The 23,351-nt window shown below is 47.7% G+C and overlaps 1 protein-coding gene across 8 annotated transcripts in view; it reads left to right on the top strand.

Moving 5' to 3' along the window:
- herc1 (HECT and RLD domain containing E3 ubiquitin protein ligase family member 1) overlaps positions 1–23,351 on the top strand; it is a 62,136-nt gene that overhangs the window by 29,958 nt on the left and 8,827 nt on the right. For 3 of the 8 annotated variants that reach the window (XM_036535262.1, XM_036535263.1, XM_036535264.1), the window contains 33 exons: positions 841–924; positions 1,640–2,178; positions 3,103–3,872; positions 4,297–4,495; positions 4,964–5,130; positions 5,633–5,749; positions 6,154–6,382; positions 6,898–7,019; positions 7,503–7,723; positions 8,110–8,378; positions 8,542–8,594; positions 8,808–9,008; positions 9,883–10,057; positions 10,416–10,683; positions 12,321–12,534; positions 13,567–13,823; positions 14,464–14,591; positions 14,800–14,936; positions 16,767–16,967; positions 17,193–17,323; positions 17,493–17,698; positions 18,115–18,235; positions 18,515–18,661; positions 18,747–18,848; positions 19,001–19,174; positions 19,298–19,591; positions 19,706–19,771; positions 20,163–20,288; positions 20,898–21,036; positions 21,473–21,654; positions 22,233–22,388; positions 22,654–22,776; positions 22,882–22,984. In XM_036535262.1, coding sequence (XP_036391155.1) covers positions 841–924; positions 1,640–2,178; positions 3,103–3,872; positions 4,297–4,495; positions 4,964–5,130; positions 5,633–5,749; positions 6,154–6,382; positions 6,898–7,019; positions 7,503–7,723; positions 8,110–8,378; positions 8,542–8,594; positions 8,808–9,008; positions 9,883–10,057; positions 10,416–10,683; positions 12,321–12,534; positions 13,567–13,823; positions 14,464–14,591; positions 14,800–14,936; positions 16,767–16,967; positions 17,193–17,323; positions 17,493–17,698; positions 18,115–18,235; positions 18,515–18,661; positions 18,747–18,848; positions 19,001–19,174; positions 19,298–19,591; positions 19,706–19,771; positions 20,163–20,288; positions 20,898–21,036; positions 21,473–21,654; positions 22,233–22,388; positions 22,654–22,776; positions 22,882–22,984 — 6,421 coding nt within the window. The remainder of the gene's footprint in view (positions 1–840; positions 925–1,639; positions 2,179–3,102; positions 3,873–4,296; positions 4,496–4,963; positions 5,131–5,632; positions 5,750–6,153; positions 6,383–6,897; positions 7,020–7,502; positions 7,724–8,109; positions 8,379–8,541; positions 8,595–8,807; positions 9,009–9,882; positions 10,058–10,415; positions 10,684–12,320; positions 12,535–13,566; positions 13,824–14,463; positions 14,592–14,799; positions 14,937–16,766; positions 16,968–17,192; positions 17,324–17,492; positions 17,699–18,114; positions 18,236–18,514; positions 18,662–18,746; positions 18,849–19,000; positions 19,175–19,297; positions 19,592–19,705; positions 19,772–20,162; positions 20,289–20,897; positions 21,037–21,472; positions 21,655–22,232; positions 22,389–22,653; positions 22,777–22,881; positions 22,985–23,351) is intronic. The other 5 variants (XM_036535268.1, XM_036535270.1, XM_036535265.1 and 2 more) reach the window with 5 other exon arrangements.

Raw genomic sequence — 23,351 nt, 5'->3', positions numbered from 1 at the left:
TGTGGGGGTTACACCCTTTTTTGAGTGTAGATGGATGACTGTCGGTAATTAAACATTAGGGGTAAGCCCTGAGTTCAGTGCAGCTGAATGAAAATCAGTAGTTAAACGTGAGGGGCCACACCCTGTTTTAAGTGTAGCTGAATCACGGTCAGTAGTTAAACATGACGACTAGACCCTGTGGTAAGTATAGCTGAACACAGGTGATTAAACTGTGATGAAACAATCATTGCAAAAATGTCAGAATATCTGAGGATACAAGCACCCACTCACAGCATTCTCATCTCTCGTAACACAAACTTAATTAGAATGACCATGATTGGATATAAGATGGAAAAGATCAATAAAAGATGAGCAGCAGCATAAGCAGAATGTGGGTATTTTGAGATGAGCTTCAGCTCTTCACCAGCGCTCTGTAATGGCTGCAGTTGATTTTCTACAAAACACAACCAACCAATCTGCAAAGGAGGATGGTTCAGCCCCCCGCCTCCATGTGCTTTCAGCGCCGACACAGCGCCGGCCTTTTTCATTTCAGATCGCATATCATTTTAATCTGACTCGGTACCCAGGGCGGCTTCTCGGTTAAGCCAAGTCATTAGTGTGTTCATGTGGAGAAATGGAAAAGTCATCGTGCTGATGTCGCCCGTGTGCCTTGAGAGAGAGAGAGAGAGAGAGAGAGAGAGAGAGAGACCTGCCTCGTTTCTGCCAGGGCGCCGTTTCTTTCAACAGCAAGTATAATGCCTGTAATGTTGAGCACGGTTTCCTCCTGTGGGATAGAGGCTGTTATTACAGCTGACTTTGATGGGATTTTTTTTCCTAACGCACTGCCATTCCTGACCACAGGAGCCCAAATTAGCCTTTGAAGACGTGGATGCCACTGAGCTGTACCCCTGTGTGATGTTCTACAGCAGCAACCCTGGAGAGAAGGTAACGGAACCTGCCACTAGGGGGCGCTGAGTCATCAACCATTTTTCCAGACTCAGTATATTATCACGCTGTGGCACCACGTACCACTCCAGTAAAAAACGATTCAAAAGTCTTTTTGTCTTGTAATACTTTCCATGCTTATATGAACTTGTTGTGTTATTGCTCTTTGTAAAGATGTGTGCCCCTAATGTGATTAATTGTGAAACTGAAGTAAGTGTGGTTACTTTATTTGTGTGCAATTTTACAAGGGAATATCACAGTCAGGTTTTAGGGCACAAATGCACTGCTTCCTGTCATGTTAAACAGAGCCAATGCTGTTTTGAATGCCACGTTCAGACTGTTTTCTCTCATTATTCCCTCTGCATTGTGGGGTTTCCATGTCTGTAAACACACTGAGAGCTCAGCAGATTCATTACATTACATTTTTTTACAATACATTTAGCAGGCACTCTTATCCAGAGCAACTTCCAGCATAAGAGAGCAGAAATGTATTCATTCAGGTTAAATGAGCAACAGTGTCAGACAAGTCTAATAACACTCCCAGACCAGTGAGTGTGAGCATAACACTATTCATGGCCTACCACAAGATTCAGTTTACAAAACAGATTAGTCACTCAAATGTTGTGGTCAGTTTTGCATTCTTGCAGTTTGTCCTGAGCATAAAACTATATGTAAGTGTACAAGAGGCTGACAGCATCATGCTCTCCCCTTGCAGGTGAAGATATGCGACATGCAAATGAGGGGCACCCCGCGTGACCTGTTGCCAGGAGACCCCATCTGCAGCCCCGTGGCGACGGTGCTGGCGGAGGCCGCCACCCAGCTGATCCGCATCCTGCACCGCACCGACCGCTGGACGCACTGCATCAACAAGAACATGATGGAGCGGCTGCACAAGATCAAGGCCTGCTTCCGAGAGGGCGGGGGCCCCGGGGGTGGCGGGGGAGCGCAGCGGCTGCGGAAGAGCCGTTCTGTCCAGAGCAGGGAGGAGCACGATGCCCGGCCGGAGCAGAGGGAGGAGGAGAAGGGGCGGCACAGCCGGCACGGCCTGGGCGACCTGTCCGAGGCCCAGCTGAAGACCCTCTGCACGGAGGTGTGGCCCGTGTTGGCGGTCATCGGAGGGGCGGACGCTGGCCTGCGAGTGGGCGGCAGGTGTGTCCACAAGCAGACGGGCCGGCACGCCACCCTGCTGGGCGTAGTCAAGGAGGGCAGCACCTCTGCCAAGGTGCAGTGGGACGAGGCGGAGATCACCATCAGGTACAGACTTTCGCAAACATCTGTAAACTAGGCCCAAACTGGCCGTTCACGTCACTGCTTAATGGTTTCGGTGAATTGTGGCTGTAGTGGACTTTTGCTTCCACAGACTTGTGTGTCTCAGTTCAGACATTTAAAGCTATACTTTTATGCCACACATTAATCATTTATGTGCACATTATCGCATTAAATATTGAGATGTGGTTTGTTTTTGCATCTGGGGTATATGGTGAATAAATACCCTAGAGCCGTGAATGCATAGTAAATTGCTGTTTAGGTACTTCATCAATTATGGATGAAGGAAATCAATCCAGGACACAACTAATTGTTATACTCCACACTGGTTCATCATGTTAGATGCATTGTGTGTTTGAATATGTTAACTTCCATTTATAGATCAGTCAAAGTAGATGTTAATGTCTTGTTTTAACACCATGTGTAATGGTTGTTGTTGTTTTAATATGCAGATGCATTCGTGTTTGTAATCTCTTAATCTCTCTGTTTTGCTCTAAGTGACTAATAATCCATAGCTCTTATTTTATCCAGCTGTTTACATTACCTCTATCTACTCTGGTCCTCATCATTCTGCTCTGCATGATCCCTGTCTTCTCTGAACTCCTCTTACTACATACGGATGGGCTTCATGAACCCCAAAATAGGTGGAGCTAACATATGTCAGTGGTGACTTCCTTAAACAACCAATCGTGGTGGTTTGCTCTGGTGAGCAAAGTCATCTAATTGGTTCTGACACAGGGCACTGATTGACAGCACATGATAGCTCCACCCATTATGGGGATAACAAAACCGGCTCTTCCATCGCTGCCTCTCACCATTCACAGCCATTATTTTCAGTTTGCTCTTCTGTACCTCTACCTCCTGTCTTCCCCTCACTCTGTGTTTCCTGTGTCACTCTGGTCTTCATTAAAGCTTCCCAACTTTTTGGTCGCCTAGTGACACCCCCTTGTACAACCTGGAGCCCTGCGAGCCCCTGCCGTTCGACGTCTCCCGATTCCGTGGCCTCACCGCCTCCCTGCTGCTGGACCTCACCTACCTGACCAGCATCCACGAGGACGCGGGCAAGCCCAGCGCCCGCCGGCACGAGAAGAGGCACCGTCACGAGTCTGAGGAGAAGGCGGAGCCTGAGCAGAGGGCGGAGCCGGAGAGCTCCCGGGAGACGGGCGACCTGAGGGTGTCCCACAGCCTGGACGAGGTCAAAGCCCACGCCGCCAACTCCAAGTCGGAGAGCGAGATCACCTCCTTCTCGCTGGACTCCCAGCAGGCGCCCGCCGAGGCCAAGAGGAGGTCGCACGAGCATGGGGGCAGCCGGAGCCACGACACGGCGCAGGCCCAGTCGGAGATGCGTGCAGTGCAGCTCTCCTACCTCTACCTGGGCGCCATGAAGACGCTGAGCGCCCTTCTCAGCTGCAGCCGCTACGCCGAGCTCCTGCTGGTGCCCAAGGCGTTGACGGAGAGCGGGCACAACGCCGACTGCGCTGGCTCGCCCGTACTGCAGGAGGAAGTAGAGATGCGGGCGGCGCTGCAGTTCCTCATGCGGCACATGGTGAAGAGGGCAGTGGTGCGCTCGCCCATCAAGCGTGCCCTGGGGCTGGCCGACCTGGAGAGGGCTCAGGCCATGATCTACAAGCTGGTGGTGAACGGGCTCCTGGAGGAACAGTACGGAGGCAAAGTCAAGCCTGGTAAGTGAGTCCAACAGAAATACAAACTGTAATGTATGTGTTCACCACGGCGGTATCCAGGTGTATGTTGGATTTCAGTTTATCATATTGTCATGAGTAGTGTTTTGACTTGTATAAAGCTAGACCTGGATAGTCAACTATCTAATACATCTTCAGGGAGATGTATACTAAGCGGAGAATGGAGTTTAGCAACCTTTGAAAATTGATAGTGCGTAATGTCTGGCTTTTTGTTCCGCAGTGGATTTATGAGTTGTGAGCGGTATATGTGAGTGGTACACGTGAGTGGGGTTTGATTAATGAGTGATTGCATGAGTGTTGAGCACGAGTGGGTGATCATGAGTGGGCTTACATGACCGTCTCACTGGAGTGATGGATGGCGTGTCACGCGTTTGCTGCCCATGTCCTTCGCTGTGCATGCTCACAGAGGCGGACCCAGAGGTCGAGGAGACAGAGGGCGGTCAGCAGGCTCAGACCCCAGTCACCACCAGCCCCTCCGCCTCCAGCACCACCTCCTTCATGAGCAGCTCTCTGGAGGACACCACCACAGCCACCACCCCTGTGACGGACACTGAAACCGTGCCGGCCTCCGAGTCACCTGGTGTGATGCCTCTGAGCCTGCTGAGGTCAGAGCGCCTTGATCCGACTACGCAACCCTCTCACATTTCCCTCCGTGGTTAGAGGTTGTTTTTTTTAGCTTATTCGGTGCTGTTAAGTTGCCTCATTACTTTGCTTACCATCTCATTCGGAGTCTTAGAAATGGTAAATTGCATGCAGCTGCCCTTTTGACGCTGTTCTCTAAAAATAATTATAAAATCACAGCTACTTTGTCGCCAATGATTCGCTGACTGCCAGGTGTCACAGTAGCACAATGGAGCCAAAATTACCACAGAAGTAGCAAAGTCAATTTCAAGTGCTGGGGCAATCAGTTTCTCTTTCATTTTTATCAGTTCTATCCGCTGATACATTGTACATGCATTGTTTAATAATGGAACTGAGCATTTTTTTTTTTGTACTCTGTAGGTTAGTGAAATATTCATTCCAAATCTGATTTAATGTTAACACGTGCATATGTGCATGATTGGCTCAAACAGGCAAATGTTCTCCAGCTACCCGACCACCACTTTGCTCCCCACTCGCCGAGCACAGACCCCGCCGGTGTCATCTCTCCCCACCTCACCCTCAGACGAGGTGGGCAGGAGGCAGAGTCTGAGCTCCCCAGACTCCCAGCCCACCAGGCCAGCCAATCGCACAGGTACATGTATGTACCCCTCAGACACCACGGCACACCACGATTTACGTACCTCACAGTGTCCTAAACACACCCTCCAGAACACACGGGTCCATGCCTCTGAGACATTGCATTGTCCCAGACATGCTGTTCCACATGCCCAACGCTTTAGATGCTTCGCACTGCCCCAAACACTCAAGTGCCCACTCTCCCAATCACTGCTGTTGTCATTGATAACTTTGTTATTCAGGCAGGCTTTAGAGACACGCTGTGCCCGTTTAAATGTGGAAATTATAGAACTGACACATTGGGTACATTATGGTGCTTGTGTTCTGACTACCCTGGGTTTAAAGTTTGGATAGCGTACAGTGCAGGGCTTGCCAGCTTTGTACTTGGCAGTGCCTCAAGGATCAGCTTGCACAACACTCCATTGGCTGGATGTCAGGCATGCAAGACAGCTCCTGATAAGTGGGTCACCTGTGTATTGTACTGACCTGTGCTGATGCCCCACACCACCCCTCTCATTCCCTAGCCCTGTCGGACCCCAGCAGCAGACTGTCCACCTCTCCTCCCCCTCCTGCCATCGCCGTGCCCCTGCTGGAGATGGGCTTCTCCCTGCGCCAGATCTCCAAGGCCCTGGAGGCCACAGGTGAGGCTGCTCTTCACAGAAACAGTGTTCTGTAGCTGCCCCGTGCAATGTCTGGATCAGTTGTATGAGTTGTATGCGGGTTGCAGTGCAGTGTAATGGTAAGGAGCAAGGCTTGTAACTGAAAGGTTGCCGGTTTGATTCCCTGCTTGGGGCATTGCTGCTGTACCCTTGGGCAAGGTACTTAACCCACAGTTTGCTCAGTAAATATCCAGCTGTATAAATGGATAACATATTACAACTGTAGAATGTGTAAGCTGCTCTGGATAAAAGCGTCTGCTAAATATAACAACAATGTAATGTAATGCAATGAGTCGATGGCTGAATGCTCAGCATCTTTTGCCCTGCTCCACCTCCCTGCTCCACCTCCCTGCCCACCCCCCACCCTACCCCACCCCACGACACAGGGGCCCGAGGAGAAGCAGACGCCCAGAACATCACGGTGCTGGCCATGTGGATGATCGAGCACCCTGGCGAGGATGAGGAGGAGTCCCACACAGGCGGGGGCGCGGACTCCTGCCCCGGGGCCATGGCCCTGGGAGGAGGGGGCAAGTCCATGGACCGGAGTTACCTGCGCTCGCCTGCGGACATCCCCAGCGCCGACGCTGCCGAGATGGAGGAGGGGTTCAGCGAGAGGTGCGTCACCTCCCTGTCAAAAGCACCACATTCATCATCACCCTGCCTGCATTAGTGCTCTTTAGGAGTCACACAGTGGAAACAGTTCATTTACAGCACAGCAGTGCTGCAGTTTGGCTGTGCAGTTGACATTTTTAATTGCTTGCCAGATAGTACTTGAAAGGATGGCTTTTAATGTCCCTTCTAAATTATGAATTGACATAATGGTTTTTACTGTTTTACTGTTACTAAGCATACATTAAAAAGGAAGCAAGTAAGCAAGTTAAGATAGTGAAATGAATATGTCTTGTTAAATCAATGCCTTTGCTCACAGATTGTGGTAAAATGGGGATAACTGATACATGGATAAAAATAGAGTGTGGCTTTGGGTTGGGGAAGGAGAGACTGAAGTCTTCTAAGTGATTACTGAAAATCAAGAATGGATGACTAGTTAGGAGTTGGGTGGGTTCGTTTATAATTGTCTCACTTGTGTGTGTATCTGTCTGTCCGTCCGTCTGTCTGCTGTTCCTCTGCAGCCCGGAGAGCTTGGATCAGGACACCGGCTCTGCCTCGAGCGGCCCCACCCCCAGGGGGCGCTCTGCTGTCAGCAGGAAGCACCGCTTTGACCTGGCTGCGCGGACACTGTTGTCCCGCGCTGGTGAGATCTTTGTTCACCTTCACTCTGGTAGACTGGATTTCAGCCTTCTAGGAGGGTCTAGGGGCATCCATTAGAATGGCAATAGGTCTGTTTATGTGTAGCGAAGACGTGTGAAAAATGCTAAGGCACAGACGCTGCAGACGGGGAATGTGTCGTGGTGTGAATAGCTTTAAGGAATTATTGCTCAAACGTCCGTACCTTTTTAAGTGCTATGGGAATGTGGTCTTGGTTTGGTAGGTATAGATTCAGCGTCCTGTAACTGGATGAGTGGGGGAAGCCCTGGGGCCAACTCAGTTTACACTGTGAGACCATGTGGTGCTAGGTGGCCAGGGTTTTGGGTGAAGGGGTGGTGCTAGCACCCAGGGTTCTGGGTGAGGGAGTGGTGCTAGGCAACTGTGGTTTTGGGTGAAGGAGTGGTGCTAGACAACTGTGGTTTGGGATGAAGGAGTGGAGGTGTTGAAAATGATGACTGTCTGTCCGTAGCCGGTCTGTACCGCTCGGTCCAGGCCCACCGCAGTCAGAGCCGACGGGATGGCTCCACACTGCAGCAGGACCCTGGCACCCTGTACGACTTCAACCTGGACGAGGAGCTGGAGATGGACCTGGACGAGGAGACCATGGAGGCCATGTTCGGCCAGGACCTGGCCAGTGACACCGACATTCTGGGAATGTGGATCCCGGAGGTACTGGACTGGCCAACATGGGTGTGTTTGACCGCAGCAGTGGCTGCCTCCGCTTCTTTTTTACTCCACATATCCAGGAAACACACACCAGCACTGCCACCGGCGGCACAGCCAGTAACAGCTGCTATTAACTTGCATGCCTGAATGACATTTAAACCGGTGCTTAAAAATGCTTCACTGGCTTCACAGCTAAAACCTTTTATGCAGGGCAGTAACGGGCTGTGCTGCGAGTGATCACTGCTTGGGCACTTGATGAGGCTTTTGTGTTGGGGCTGAATTGATCGCCGCTTAGAGGGGATAAACTGCGAAACACATTAGAGCGTCTTTCCCTGAGATCGGTCCCTTTCCCCGTCGACGCATGGTGTCGCTGATCTCCCGCACCTCGCTGTGCGTCTGTGCGCTTGCAGCACGTGTGCGAGACCGAGGACCGCGACGAGGTGGTGGTGTGCGAGCTGTGCGAGGCCAGCGTGGCCAACTTCAACCAGCACATGAAGAAGAACCACCCGGGCTGCGGCCGCAGCGCCAACCGCCAGGGTTACCGCAGCAACGGCTCCTACGTGGACGGCTGGTTCGGCGGGGAGTGTGGCAGCGGCAACCCGTACTACCTGCTGTGCGGTGCCTGCAGGGAGAAGTACCTGGCCGTGAAGAGCAAGGCGAAGGTGTCAGTGCCGGAAAGGTCAGTGCCTGCGCACTTCGCAAACCCGATGCTCACTGCTAATCTTAAGTTTACAGTTCAGAGGCCAGGAGCTGGTGTTAATTTTGTTAAATTAAAAAGTTTTGCAGCTTTTTCACAGTTGTAGTCAGGTTTGACTGTTTTGTCCCTGTGTTTTTATATTCAGATACAAGGGCCAGGCTCCAGATCTGCTTGGGAAGCAGGACAGTGTGTATGAAGGTATGGCAGCTGTAAAAATGACTCATAATAGCAATCACAGAAGTCCCACTAATGACTTGACCATTGAGAAAGACTCATTAAGAGATTTGTGCCTGTAACTGTCAGTGAGTGTGGGTGTATTAATATGTTAGAATGGGAGGTTGAGTGTTGGATTGTGTTGTCACTTTAATAATGGAATCACTCCTCTGTGTGCCTGTGTGTGTGTGCGTGCAGAGGACTGGGACATGCTGGATGTGGATGAGGATGAGAAGCTCACAGGGGAGGAGGAGTTTGAGCTGCTGGCTGGGCCACTGGGCCTGAGTGAGCGCAGGGTGGTTCCAGAGGCTGTGCAGTTCCCCGACAGCGACCCACTTGGCGCCTCCGTCGCCATGGTCACAGCTACCAACAGCATGGAGGAGACCTTACTACAGATCGGTTAGTATTTTTAGTGTACCGGCTGAAAGGGTGGTGACCAGTTGCCCTCATGAAGCATCTGACATCGGTGTGTCTGTAGTTCCTAAGCAGTTTAAATTCTGATGCTGCTCAGGTAGTCATTTCAGTCATTGTGTGTGCTCCATGGGAAAATATCCTCACAGGGATTTTTCTTTTTTTTTTTGATTTGGTTAACTCTTAAATTTAGCCCAATAGTCAGAGAAAGTGGGGAAAAAAATCAAAATTTACTTTCTCAGCAGCTGTTCCCTCAGTTTTGGATAAGTGATCTAATTCTTGGAAAAAGAGGTTTTCTAGGTGGTGTATAAATGTGTATTCTCTTTGGTCCTTCTAAAGTGTCCTTTGCCTTGGTTTTCTAGCTCGTATTCTCTTTGACCATGTGAAATAGTTTCATTCCCGGAAGATAATGTCATTCCCCACAGACTACTGAGCCACTACACTGATGGCATAAATGAAGACATGATTATTTTCTTATGCTGATTAATTATGGATAATAGCTGGTTCTGCATTTCACAGCAACATCATCATTTTACACACCGACAGTTTTACTTTGATTTCTTGAAGTAATGATTTCATTCTGTGGGCATGTTGTGTACAAGGTTGTTGTTAACAGCGTTCTTTAGCGAGGTCACATTTTAGTTGCAAAACTGATGCTACCACCATGAACAATAATAATTATAATGCACATCAATTTACTTGGTGCAACTCTAATTAAATAAAATACAATAAAGTGAAAGTGTTATTAAAACAAACTGATTAAATAGAGGATGTGTTGATAGCCTTTGGTGATTGGAGATGAATGTTATGAATATGAGTTCTGATGATTAATGCCGTCTGATCCATCTTGTCTGGGCTCTAGGCTGTCATGGCTCTGTGGAGAAGAGCTCCTCTGGCAGGGTGACCCTGGGCGAGCAGGCCGCCGCCCTGCTGAACCCTCACGACCGGGTCATGGCCCTGAAGAGGGTGACCGCAGCTGCCCAGGTGTTGCTGGCCAGGACCATGGTGATGAGGGCACTGTCCCTGCTCTCTGTCAGGTGAGAGGGCATAGTGGGCGGCTCTTGAGTGGGATGGGCTGGGGGAAAGGGGAGCATAGGGGTGTAAGGGCTGGGCTTGTTATTTAAGTTTCCTGTTTGATTCCGATGTGGTGAACTGTCTTCGTACCATTAAGCAAATGAATAACCAGAGTGGTCCAGTAAATATCCAGTTAATATCCATCTGTGTGAATAAGATTGAAAAGGTGTAAGCTATGTGAAGTCACTGTGGAGAAAAGAGTCTGCTTAAGAGATTTTACCATGTGAAATACATTTTTTTTTACATCATATCAGATGATAGTCTGTAGTAATTTGTTGATCATAATTGTGATACTAAGTATGTCGCCCCCCTCCTGGCCAGTGGGTCCAGCTGCAGCCTGGCAGCAGGGCTGGAGTCCCTGGGTCTGACTGACATCAGGACCCTGGTACGACTGATGTGCCTGGCTGCTGCCGGGCGCGCCGGCCTCTCCACCAGCCCGCCGGCTGGCCCAGGGGCTTCGGAGCGGCCCCGCGGGGCCACCAAGGCCAGCAAGCCCATCTCCTGCCTGGCCTACCTCAGCACGGCTGTGGGCTGCCTGGCATCCAACAGCCCCAACGCTGCCAAGCTGCTCGTCCAGCTCTGCACACAGGTGTCTCACCCTCTAAGTCTCTTCTGCTCTCGGATGAGCGGACCCATTCATCTGTAGGGATGCACCAGATCCACGCGTTAGTGTGATTCAGTAGACAGTAGAGGTGCTTGTTCCAAGTGCGGGCTGAGCCCTACGGCTGGGGGTTTGAAATCAGCCGTGTCATTTACTGGCAGTGAGCCTAAATTGGTGGAATAAATTAGTTTCATTCAGGCAGGGTTAGGAGGGGGTAGGTTAGCCAGAGTCCCCTCATGGCTCTGCAATCCCTAGGACTTGTTTAGATATAACATGAGTTACTCAGATTGTGTCAGGAGAATGCACTTATTCTCTGATTGGGTTTTGTCTTCTGGTGGGACATGTAGTTTAAAAAAAGTCACGGTAGGTTCAGTCACATGGGTTCAGTAGCTGCTGCAGTGGTGACGAGCTTAAATGCATAACTGGCAATTACAAAAAGCTGGGTAACAAAGAGGGAGAAATGCAAAAAATATAAATACTAAAAGGGTTTGTATTTGTCAAACTCAGTTCAAATATGTTTCGCAAATGGTAGAGCAACATGTAAAACCAGTTATTATTTGGCTGTTCTCTAAGATCATGAACGCTGTCGACACTGTTGTCTGGTGGAAAAGAATCCTTTCACAATCACTGTGTGTAAATATTTCCCAGTACAAGAGGGTGATCTTTATATAATGTTGAACTTTATATAATGTAGAATTACATCATAATGTGTTATGACTGCGGTAACAGATTGAAATGGCTGATAATTTCACTGTTGTTAAGACATCTGCTTCTGAAGATTTCTCTGGGGTGTAACATAATGCAAGGCAAGGCCGTGGAACGCCCACTAAAATGATTGACAGCCCTGACAGCAGTTCCGCTGCCCCTTGCCACGTAACTCTCAGACACAGAGAAGAAATGTAACCGAAATAACAATGCTAGACTTAGCAGCCATAAAACAGGCACTAGACATGGACAACCCTCAGGCTAAAAATGCAGCTGTTGGCGTGATGGAGCTAATGAAGGACTTCTTCTGACTAACAGGCAGCATTAGCAGCTACATGTGATATGTGGGCATTTATATTACGCTGTCTTGCATCAGCTGAGATTGTCATGTTAAAAATCCAATTATAGCAACCCTAATTAAATACTCCCACTTTAAAATCATTAGCCAACACATTCTTTGTATGTCTAAGACCAAATATACATACATTGTACATTATTAGCGATATTATATTCAGTCGTAAAGCAACGTAATTTACCAACATGCTAAAAATCCACAAGCTGAAGCACACAGTGGATTGAAAATAATGTATTTTCCAGCATTTAGTAGGATTCACTGTTCTAAAGGTGTTGGACTTAATCTTTTTAGGTGGGTTAGGAATTCAGCCTAAACCTGAAATAATGGATTAAGCGCATTCTGACTGCTTATGCAACCGCATAAATCTGTAGTGCTATAAAGAAGATACCTGAACCAGTTATATAAAGTTCCATAACAAAATTAAATTTATTCACTGGTCTTGAACATTGGGGGAACAGACACTTAAGCAAAAGGCATGCGCTCAGTTGGAAGTCTCTTAGCTGAAGTCCCCAGTGTTGCAGTAATACTGAAGACACAAATTGTGTCGGTCTGTAACTTTCTCCAGAATTTGATCTCGGCCGCCACCGGTATGAATCTGACCACCGTGGACGACCCCATTCAAAGGAAGTTCCTTCCCAGTTTCCTCAGAGGAGTAGCTGAGGAAAACAAACTGGTGACCTCGCCCAACTTTGTCGTCACCCAGGCTCTGGTAGCCCTGCTGGCTGACAAAGGGGCCAAACTGAGGCCCAACTATGACAAGACAGACATCGAGAAGAGAGGTTCGTTATCTCTCTGTTACTTATCAAAATATTGTCATACACGTTGTTTCACATTTTATGTTTGGTTTTACATCATGTCCGTAGCAACAGCAAATAGGGGTTTTCAACCATCTTATGGGCCCCACTTACAAGTCAAGGATAGATAGGAACTCCAGAAAGAACATGGTATCTGCCTGTTTAATATGGCTGTGTTTCGCATTAGTAGATTAACAGTGGTTTGAGCTATAGCAGACAAAATGCGACTTGGCAATTATAGCGGAGTATTTGATTTTATTTAGAGATTAGCTCCTGGCTTTTCCGTTCATGATATAATTTGGAGATCATGATATGATTTTGAAAATCCCTGACCTGCAGTAACACATAGTCTGGATGGCCACAATCTGAGGTCTTTAAAGATTAATTATTTTAATGAAAGTTATTGTTACTCTTATTTGTGTTGAATAACATAATTGCTGGTCAAGAAACCTGGGGTCATTTACCGTAAATATTGATACTCGGTAACAAGTATAGTACCAGTCAAAAGTTAGGACACACCTGGATAAGATAAAGGGACGCATACATTCAAAGTCATTGTAGTCTAAAGACTTACGCTTAAATGCTTGAACGTTTTTTCTTAGACGAATATAAATAGTGAAGTTGCCTGTTTATGAATTTCTTTCTCAAAGAAGTTATTTAAAAAAATTGGCTACTTTGAGGAATCTCATATAAAAAATAAGTTTTTATTTGTTTAACACTTTTTGGTCACCGCATAATTCCATTTTGTGTTGCTCCATAGTTTTGATGTTTTTACTATCATTCTAAAACGTGGAAAACGGTAAAAGTAAAGAAAGAAAGGTATGTCCAAAATTTTGACTGGTACTGTATTTTAAAGAGGCCCTGTGTGCACTTGAGCTTGCATGCCATCACTGGCACTAGTGTCCCATTTAAGTTTTTTTTATGATTTCTTGTTACTGTCATGATGTTTATTTTGTGTTTTTTTTTCATTTCCTCTGTCACTCACCAGAGCGCCATGTCACTGTTTTGTTCAAGCAGGTTTTGTAGCGCATTTGTATGCCCATCCTTCATATAATCCTTCCGCTGTAGGCCCCCTGGAGCTGGCCAATGCACTGGCGGCCTGCTGCGTGTCCACACGCCTGTCCTCGCAGCACCGCCAGTGGGCCGCCCAGCAGCTGGTCCGCACGCTCGCTGCGCACGACCGCGACAACCAGAGCCGACCGCAGACCTTCGCCGACATGGCGGGGGATCTGCGAAAGTGCTCTTTCATCAAGCTGGAGGCGCATCAGAGCAGGGTATGTCAAAAGCAGAATACACCGGGGGGGGGGGGGGCTGTTTTTGCAGGATATCTCCTGCAGACAGGTGCTGTTTGATACGTGGGTTTTGGGTCAGCATTTATTCAGTGAACTGAATATGGATAAAATCATTTACAAGCTGTCGTTTGTTTCTGTTCCTCTGTTCATATTCTGTTCCGCCTTTTTTGTGAGCATCTTTGTTTGCCACTCTCTGGCGCTCTCACTTTCTCTCTCTGTCGGGGTCAGGAAAATCATTTTATTCTTCCCCAGCTGGCTTTTAGTTCTGTACTTGTAGATTTCCTCCGGAAAGTGCACCCTACCAAGCACGTTGAGTTAGAGCATTTGTAAAAATTTACTGAAAGAAAACTGATTGATCATTTATGGTTTCCACTGTTAAAATGTAGAAAATAAACATCATGGAAAGGCATGTAAAAGGCATAAAAAGTTGTCCAAATCTGGGTAATTTCTTTTAATTTAGCTTGATGTCATATACTATTAGTACATGTGTCATATGCTATCATTCGACTATCACAGCCGTAGAATTAACCCTTGCAAATTGTTACAATTGTTTTTAAAATATTGAAAAGTCAGGGAAAAACATGAATGTGATTTGAGTGTGAACCTTTCTGATGTTCTGCAGGTCATCACTTGTGGCTGGTGCAGCAGGAAAGGTCTCCTAGCCACCAGTGGCAATGATGGAACAGTCAGGGTGTGGAACGTGACCAAAAACCAGTACACACTTCAGCAGACCTGCATCTTCAACAAAACGTGAGCATCTCACTCTTTTCTCCAGGAGGAGGAATGGTTTCCTTGGCACTAATTCCTAATGGGACTCCTTGGGAAATGTTGTTATGGCTGTTCCTTTTTAAAGGCACCAACCACGTCTCATTAAATAGTATCATTCACATGGGCTGTTTGTGTACCTCTTGTACAAATGGGCTGGATGTCTAAGTGTGTGTTTGTGTGTGTGTTTTAGGGACGGGGCAGCGGATGAGGGGTTGGGCTGTCTCGGCTCTCCAGGGGACCCCAGCCTGTCCCCTGTCTCCTGGAGCGTCAGTGGAAAGTATCTGGCCGCTGCCATGGAAAAAATGGTCAACATTTGGCAAGTCAACGGTGAGACATAGGACGTCAACCCCCCCCCCTCCCCAACCCCCCCCCCCCCCCCCCCGCCGACTGACACCTAAATCAACCATTCATCCAAAACATTGTTTTTATATTTAAAATTCACACATAACAATTACTTTTTTTCAAGATGCCAAATGATTTTATTAACAGAACAAAATTGTCCACTTGTGGAGGTTTTTAAGTTGCACATGAGAGTGTTTTAATTTCATAGAGGATGTGAATTCCCTTCACCAGAAGCTACGTGAGGCAGTCATTAAGATTTCACAGCCCAAGGGCTGAGCAGTAGTTTCACCGCCAATTTCTGCATCATCTTCGAAGCCCCGCAGCCAAGACAAGCTGTCCTCTGCTGCTCTCATTGAAAATGGATTCAGTTCAGCTAATTAGGTTAGCAGGGAATTATAGTCAAATCCAAACTGAATTTTAAATATGCCGTATTTGCCCTAAAATATGGATTTAAAGTTAAAACCGACTTGCCCACCATGATGATCAAAACTGGCAGCAAATTCTTTCCCTAGGAATTGGGGTTCATTAATAGACCTGTCGGTGTTTCAGATCGATCTGCGCCTCTTTTGTGTCTTTTTGCATTTCTTTATGTCTTGACGACAAAAAAAAAGTCCCATTTGGGGTGACAGCATGTTCCCAGTATTCAGGAGGATGTCACTGGCACTGTCACTCTTAGCATCCACAAGTTTCCTGTAACACGTTTCTCTGTGTTTCACATTGTGCAGTTTTTCCTTACACGTATGTAATGTTCTAAATTTAACTGAAGTGTGAACACGCTCTGTGAGAGTGCCACACTTGCTCACTAGTTACCACAGGGACAGACAGTTCCTCCTCAGTAACGCTTTTAATGATGACTTCTCAGAGAGGTAAAAAAGTCAAATCACTAGTTTAAAAATATAGGTGCCATATAAAATCCGTGGTTTATCAGTTTAGAAAAATCTCTAAAGTCAAAAGAAAAGTTCTCTACTGTGAGAATAAGGAGTATATCAGTATGAATTTAATGATCAGCACAGCGCATGAGGTAATCAGTGTTTTAAATATGAATACATTTTCTTGGTTCTAATTCTTGTAAATGTCACAGGTAAAAACTGCTAATGAGTGAATAGTTTATGAACACACTAACTAAAAATCAGTAAAATGTTCAGGGTGACTGCCTACTCTTTCAGTTAATCAGTCTTGGAATGCCAGTTGGAATTAAAGCTTCCAACAGATTCCAACAACAGTTTTAGTCTGTTGCTTTTTATTTTTTTGAGTTTAAAAAACTTGGAGTCCTTGATGACGAGGGTGTGTTGGGATAAATGAGGATAGCTGGAGCCTTCCCTGTTATGTCTCTGTAGACCTGACTTTGTAGCCATTCTTCCTTTAATTTGCAGGGGAATTTCAATTTATTTCTGTTTGTCAAGTTAATTTTGGCTTTTCATGTTCAGATCACCATACCAGCAGATCATAGCAAAGATTGCAACAGGCATAATATGTTATCCATAAAAGAAAACAATGATTTAAAATTAGTTCTCTAAGGAAAAACTGTAGGAGCTATTAATTTCTCCTGACCTTAGTTTGTTGTCAATATTCCCAAAGTATTTGTAGTGGTCAGAAGATTTGACTGCTTTGTTTTGATAACCACTAGCGAGAGACATGGGGTTCATCCTAAAGTCAATTAAATTAGTCAGTTAAATTAGCCAATGTTCTCAGTATTGTATTTGTTTAGGAAGGACCCTGCCTGCGCTGTATTTGTGGAACTATATTGAGGTGCTTTTATGTGTATGGGTAGTAGGTGTGTAACACTAACATGAAATGTCTGCTGTGTCTCTTCAGGGGGGAAAGGCCTGCTGGATGTCCAGCCTCACTGGGTGTCCACCCTGGCCTGGCCAGAGCATGAGCCCATGTCCCTGTGGTCAGGGGAGCCCGTGGAGCTGCTGCTGGTGGGGCGCATGGACGGCTCTCTGGGCATGATTGAAGTGGCCGACGCCTCCACCATGCAGAGGGTGGAGCTGGAGCACTGCTACAGGAAGGATGGTAAGGCCCGCTGAGACCATGGTTTCTCTTTACAGACAGTTGTCCATCTTTATCAAATTCTGCAAAGTTGGAAGGAAAATAATGAAACCAATAACATGGATGAACAAGAAGATGTGTGGCAGACTGATTTATTATTACAAGGAAGTTGATAAAATGCGTTGGCAGTTAAATCGCTAAAGGACGGAGCAGTGTGTGTGACTGGGGATGTTTGTGTCCTTTCCATAGTGGCTGTCATGCACATTGCCTGGTATAGTGAAGACAAGCCCTTTGCCGTTGGATATGCTGATGGAAAGCTTCTGATTGGTTCTAAAGAACCACTGGAGAAAGGAGCCATTGTGGTTATAGATGCACACAAGGTGAGAGTGAGTTCTTAAGAAAACCGGATTGAACTCCAAAATGAGCAATTATCTTTTTTTTTTTTTCCATCCCCAGCTTTTTGCATCCGTCAGAAATTTCATGATTGTAGTTTGGTTTTAACAGTGGCGTAAAGTGGCATCGTGGATACCCGGTACCTTGTTTCCACAGGAGTCCATCACCTGTATGAAGTGGGATCCCAGCGGTCAGATCCTCCTGACCTGCGCCAAGGAGGAGACGGTAAAGCTGTGGGCCTGTCTGCGTCCCGGTGGAGGCTGGCGGTGCCTGCAAGCCCTCACCCACCCCGCCACGGTGAACGGCGTGGCCTGGTGTGGCCTGCCAGGGCAGGGCCCCAAGCCCCTCAGCATGCTGGCAACGTACGTGACTGCCGTCACCTCACATCACGTCTGTCTTCAAAGCAGATCCCATCCAGGCTGCACAGACTCTTAGTCACATAGGAGGGCCTTAGTTCAGGCACATCAAGAGCAGTTGGAATGTGAAATGGAGATTGTTATCAAACACTCAACAAGTTTCCCAGAATAGAACCCATTAGGCTATTCATCCCTGACCTGGCTGTTTTTTGTGTGCCGCTGTTTCCTTAGCAGTGCGATTTATTATTGTAGACACTCTGAGGGTTTCTAATTCTGGGAGATTTTCCTCCCCAAAGGAAAACATTTCCATTCCCAGCCTGCTTCAGCTGTCTGTAAATACAGGCATTCCCCTTCATAGCAGGGGAAGGTTCCTCGGAAAAGCTCTTTTTTTCTGAACAGTCCGTGTGCATCTGTGATTTCAGATGCTGCCAGAATGGTTTGGTTTGCGTCTGGACCATTCCTCAGGACGCTTGCGACTTCCCAGAATCCAGCTCCAGCAGCTCCGACGGATGGTGGGAAATGGAAACAAAATCAAAGATAAAGGCAAGTGTGGAGCAGACAGTGTGACATTGTGGATCGAGGGTTTGATGTGTGAGTCAAAGCCAAAAGTAAAACCTGGTGGTGTGGAGCAGTGGATTGGAAGTTACCACATGTGAATCAACAAATCTCTGGGCCAGACCAGCTCCTGTGTAACAGAGGAGCTCAGGTGGGTGAGGAGAGAGATTTTGGCTGTGGCTCACAGAGCTCTTTGTTCGCAGGCGTGCCTCCTGTCGCCTGGTGTGTTTGTAGTGCATGTCTCACGCCAGTCCTATTCTCCTACAGCGCACTTACAGAAGACCGAACAGTGCCGTGTGCGTGTTTCAGCTGAAGGGACACATCACGCCCGTCCGGATGGTGGCGTTCAGTCCCGATGGGCTGGCCCTGGTGTCTGGAGGTGTTGGTGGCCTCATGAACATCTGGTCCCTGCGGGTAAGTCAGACTGGCCTAACCCTGCTTACTTTTCAGCCGAATATTTTCTCCCAGATGGATCACGGTGTTCCCTGTTTGCCTCCAGGATGGCTCGGTGCTTCAGACCATAGTGGCCGGGTCTGGCGCCATTCAGAACATCGTCTGGATCCCAGACGTCGGAGTGGCAGTCTGCTCTAACCGATCAAAGGTAAAGTCTCAGTCTTAGACTCAAAAATGCACAACATTGTGGGTGCTTGTAATGCCCTCAGTGTTAATTTTTCATTCTGCACAGATTTATTTGTGAATGATTTTGTATACTACAGTTGTTCGAGTGACTATTCCATATGTTTTTACCATCAGGATGTGCTGGTGGTGAACTGCACGCCGGAGTTCATAGCCAACAATCACGTTCTGGCCACCTGCAGAACGGCCCTGAAAAAGCAGGGGGTTGTGGGATTGAATATGGCACCCTGCATGAGGGCTTTCCTGGAGCGGCTTCCAATGATGTTGCAGGAGCAGTATGCATATGAGAAGGTACCACACATATTTCTCTTTCTCCTCAGCTGTTTTTCCTTTGCCTTTAGAGTTGTTGCTCTTAATGGAAATAGTTTTAAATGTTTTAGTTTTGAGATTGTCTTACCATGTGTTTTTACACAGCCTCACGTGGTGTGTGGAGAACAGCTGGTCCACAGCCCTTACATGCAGTGCCTGGCGTCCCTGGCTGTGGGACTGCACCTGGATCAGCTGCTGTGCAGCCCGCCTGTGCCCCCCCACCTCCGACACTGCCCCCTAGACCCAGGCGCCTGGAACCCCAGTGAGTGGGCCTGGCTGGACTGCTTCTCCACCACTGTTAAGGCTGCAGAGGCACTGGCCCGTGGAGCCACCTTCCCAGAATCCTTCACTGTTCCCGACCTGGAGCCAGTGCCCGAGGACGAGCTGGCCCTGATCATGGTGGGTGATGCTCCCCCCTGGGTGGAATCTGATTGGTTCTGCCCTTTCTGCTGCTGCTGCTGTTCTGGCTCTGAAAACAACAGTAATTTCATCAGCATCCTCTCTGTTTTCCAGGACAACAGCAAATGGGTCTCTGGAATGGATGAGCAGATTATGTCCTGGGCTACATCCAGACCAGAGGTAAGGAGTGTGTGTGTGTGTGTGTGTGTGTGTGTGTGTGTGTGTGTGTGTGTGTGTGTGTGTGTGTGTGTGCGCGTGCCTGCATGCAAGTGTGTGTTTGTGTGTGTGTGTGTGTGTGTGTGTGTGTGTGCGCGCGCACGTGCCTGCATGCAAGTGTGTGTTTGTGTGTGTTTGTGTGTGTGTGTGTGTGCGCGCGCGCGTGCCTGCATGCAAGTGTGTGTTTGTGTGTGTGTGTGTGTGTGTGTGTGCATTCATGCCTGCGCATAAGTGTGTGTACAGTACGTGTGTGTGTTTTTGTGCTTTTGTGTCAGTGGTGTTAGTTTGTGCATGTGTGTTTGTGCCGCCCTCCTGCTTCCTGTATCTGACACACTGTGTGTCCGACGTGTGACAGGACTGGCACCTGGGAGGGAAGTGTGACGTGCTGTTGTGGGGGGCCGGACGCCATGGACAGCTGGCAGAGGCTGGCAGAAATACTCTGGTGCCCACCATAGCGCCTTCCTTCTCCCAGGCCCAACAGGTAAGGCTGCGGCAGTTCTCAATCACATCCAAACACACTGCACGGCTTCCAGTCGTCATCCTAAAGTGCATTTTATTTTGTAGTCAGACCTGATGTATTTGGGCAGAAGTAAATGCTGTTTCAGGGTACCTAAGGTAATGCATCTTTGTTGTTTGAATACCTAGATCTAATGGATGATGATTGAGGATGGTCTGCTCCCAGGTTCTATATTTATGTGTGGAAGTCAGTGAGGGCAGAGAAAATATCGTTTATATAATAACCACAGACCAAAAAAATACACAATTCAGAGTGAGAGCAGTGTAGGAGAAATGCTTTACAAAATTAACCTAGATACTGTGGCTTGGACGTGTTGTGGTTCCATAGAAGCCAGACCTGGAGGGTTCATTAATTATGCAAGCATACCGCTCCATTTATCTCGGTGATCATTAGGACATATTTTAGCATGATGATCGCTTTCTGGAAATTAGCTTCTGTGGGTCCTCTTCATTATTCATACCTACCGAAGCTGTGAGCTCCTATTCTTAGAGGGATTCTTTATGAGCGACTCTATGTAGGACACGCCACTCTCTGTTTGTCATTGTGCGAGCCCTGTGCTCTCTGCTGCCCCAGGTGGTGTGTGGCCAGAACTGCTCCTTCGTGATCCAGGCCAATGGCACCGTGTTGGCGTGTGGGGAAGGCAGCTACGGCCGGCTGGGACAAGGCAACTCCGACGATCTGCACGTGCTCACTGTCATCTCAGCCCTGCAGGGTAAGGAGATTGTTTGCGTCCCTGTTGGAAGGATACCATTAGGGAGCTCATATCAGTTAAATATGCTTTCACTGTTGTAATACTTCATTAATGGGTGATATTACCAGTAATGCAAGATTGCGACATCACTGAGACTGAAATCCTGAGACGCTTTCCACCTTTTGAACTCAGAGGTTGCTTCAGAGATAGAGAAGGTATTTGTACAAGTGTTATAGCCACATAACCCTAAGCGGTGTGTAGACTGGGTGGGTACACAGACAGATAAGTACACAAAGCTTTCGGAACAATGCTTATCAGGGTGTCTGCAATCTATAGATCTTTACACCTCATTAAGCTCTTTACAGCCGTCTGCATGTGAGGTTGTGTACCCTTACGAAGATGACATTGACATCATCTATATCAGCCGACTGTCCGTCCGTCTGTCTGTCTGTCTCAGGCTTCGTGGTGACCCAGCTGGTGACATCTTGCGGTTCGGACGGCCACTCCATGGCGTTGACCGAGAGCGGGGAAGTGTTCAGCTGGGGTGACGGTGACTACGGCAAGCTGGGCCACGGGAACAGCGACCGTCAGCGGCGACCGCGGCAGATAGAGGCGCTGCAGGGAGAGGAAGTGGTGCAGGTCAGGAACCAGCCCTCAGGCAAACCCTTTTCAGCCCTTTTCTCCATGTGCTACCCTCAGCTGTGATCTGTCCCCCTCCTCCTCCTCAGGGGAATCCAGTCATGTAGACCCGCATAGCACTTAACCCCTCGTTAACACTTACTCCACTTCCTGAAGCAAACAAACCAGTGATCCCCTCAGGTCCATGTTGTTTTGTTGTTTCAGCTTGATGGACAGTGTTTATGAAATGACATTACTTGCTGTGAGAAAGGCTCATAGAGCAGTGACTCCACTCACAGCACATGCACATGTTCGACTCTCTTATTTCGCTTCAGACACTATCTCTGTCTCAGTAATGAACTTTATTTTGAAAATGCTCATATGTTGAACTTTTGGTTAGTTGGTTAATGGTTTTGGTTAATACAGGATGTATTATTGGGTATTTGTTGGTATCCCTTTAATGCAGTCATTAAATCAGCCTTTTGCCCTGGAACTCTGTTTTTTGATTGCTACAGCATGCTTGAAAGGGTGATTCTTAATGCGTTTAACTGCAGCAGTAGTCTTTTCTGATGCAGATTGACCTGTTATTGCATTTCCAGATGTCTTGTGGGTTCAAGCATTCAGCTGTGGTGACTGCAGACGGCAAGCTGTTCTCGTTTGGAAATGGCGACTACGGGCGACTGGGCCTGGGGAACACATCCAACAAGAAGCTCCCAGAGAGGGTGACGGCGCTGGAGGGGTACCAGGTTGGACAGGTAAAGTAGATGACACCGGCGTTGTCACCTGGCACGCTCACGCAGCCTCCCCTTTATCACACAGTTTATCTTCCTCAGCAAAACGGGAGGTTTACCGGCTGCTCTCAATCACGCCGGTTTATCTTCCCTTTTTATCTCAATTAATTTGATGGGCTGCTCAAATTGAGCCTTATGGTGATGTAATTAGAGGTAGTTTATGTCAGCTGTCCGGGGGGGGGGCGGGTGTGCATGTGTCTTGACGGCGTGTTGTAATCGGAACCCTCAGGTGGCCTGCGGCCTGAATCACACGCTTGCCGTTTCGGCTGACGGCATGATGGTTTGGGCTTTCGGAGACGGAGACTACGGGAAGCTAGGCCTGGGAAATTCTACCGCAAAATCCTCCCCACAGGTGGGTGATTTCTCGCTGTGCATAGAGGCCTGCCGTGAAAAAATAAATAAACCCCAACTGTAGATCACTGTAGATAAATCTGTCGTGTTGTTTTGCAAATGGCAGAAGGTGGACGTCCTTTGCGGAATTGGAATTAAGAAAGTGGCCTGTGGCACACAGTTCTCCGTGGCCCTGACTAAGGATGGCAATGTCTATACATTTGGGCAAGGTAAGGCGGCCAAACCCCCGTGACTGTTCCACAACAGGTCAAGTGCTGGTGGAGTGTCAAAGTATATCTCGTTAGAGCTGCAGGTTCTCCTCCTTTTGTCCTGCCTCGTTTATGTCAGGTCTGTTAATTTTACTGAAAGGACGGAAATATTGACTTTTTCTGTCTTTTCCTGTGATCTTCAATGGCCTAACTCCTCTGAACCCGACCTTTAATTTCCAATTATCGATGTCCCCGTTGGCGCTGAAATCATTATGCAGTCGCCCTGCGCAGGTTCACTTATGTGTTTTACTGAACCATCTTTTAAAGAAAAAACATCTTTTCAGCTATGAAGAGTTCATGTTTACTATATCCGTTCTTCTCTGTAACC

The sequence above is a fragment of the Megalops cyprinoides genome, chromosome 8 (assembly GCF_013368585.1).
Source record: "Megalops cyprinoides isolate fMegCyp1 chromosome 8, fMegCyp1.pri, whole genome shotgun sequence".
NCBI classification, from domain to species: domain Eukaryota; kingdom Metazoa; phylum Chordata; class Actinopteri; order Elopiformes; family Megalopidae; genus Megalops; species Megalops cyprinoides.
Note: the sequence above shows the minus strand (reverse complement) of the source record. Positions and strands in the feature narration are given on the sequence as shown.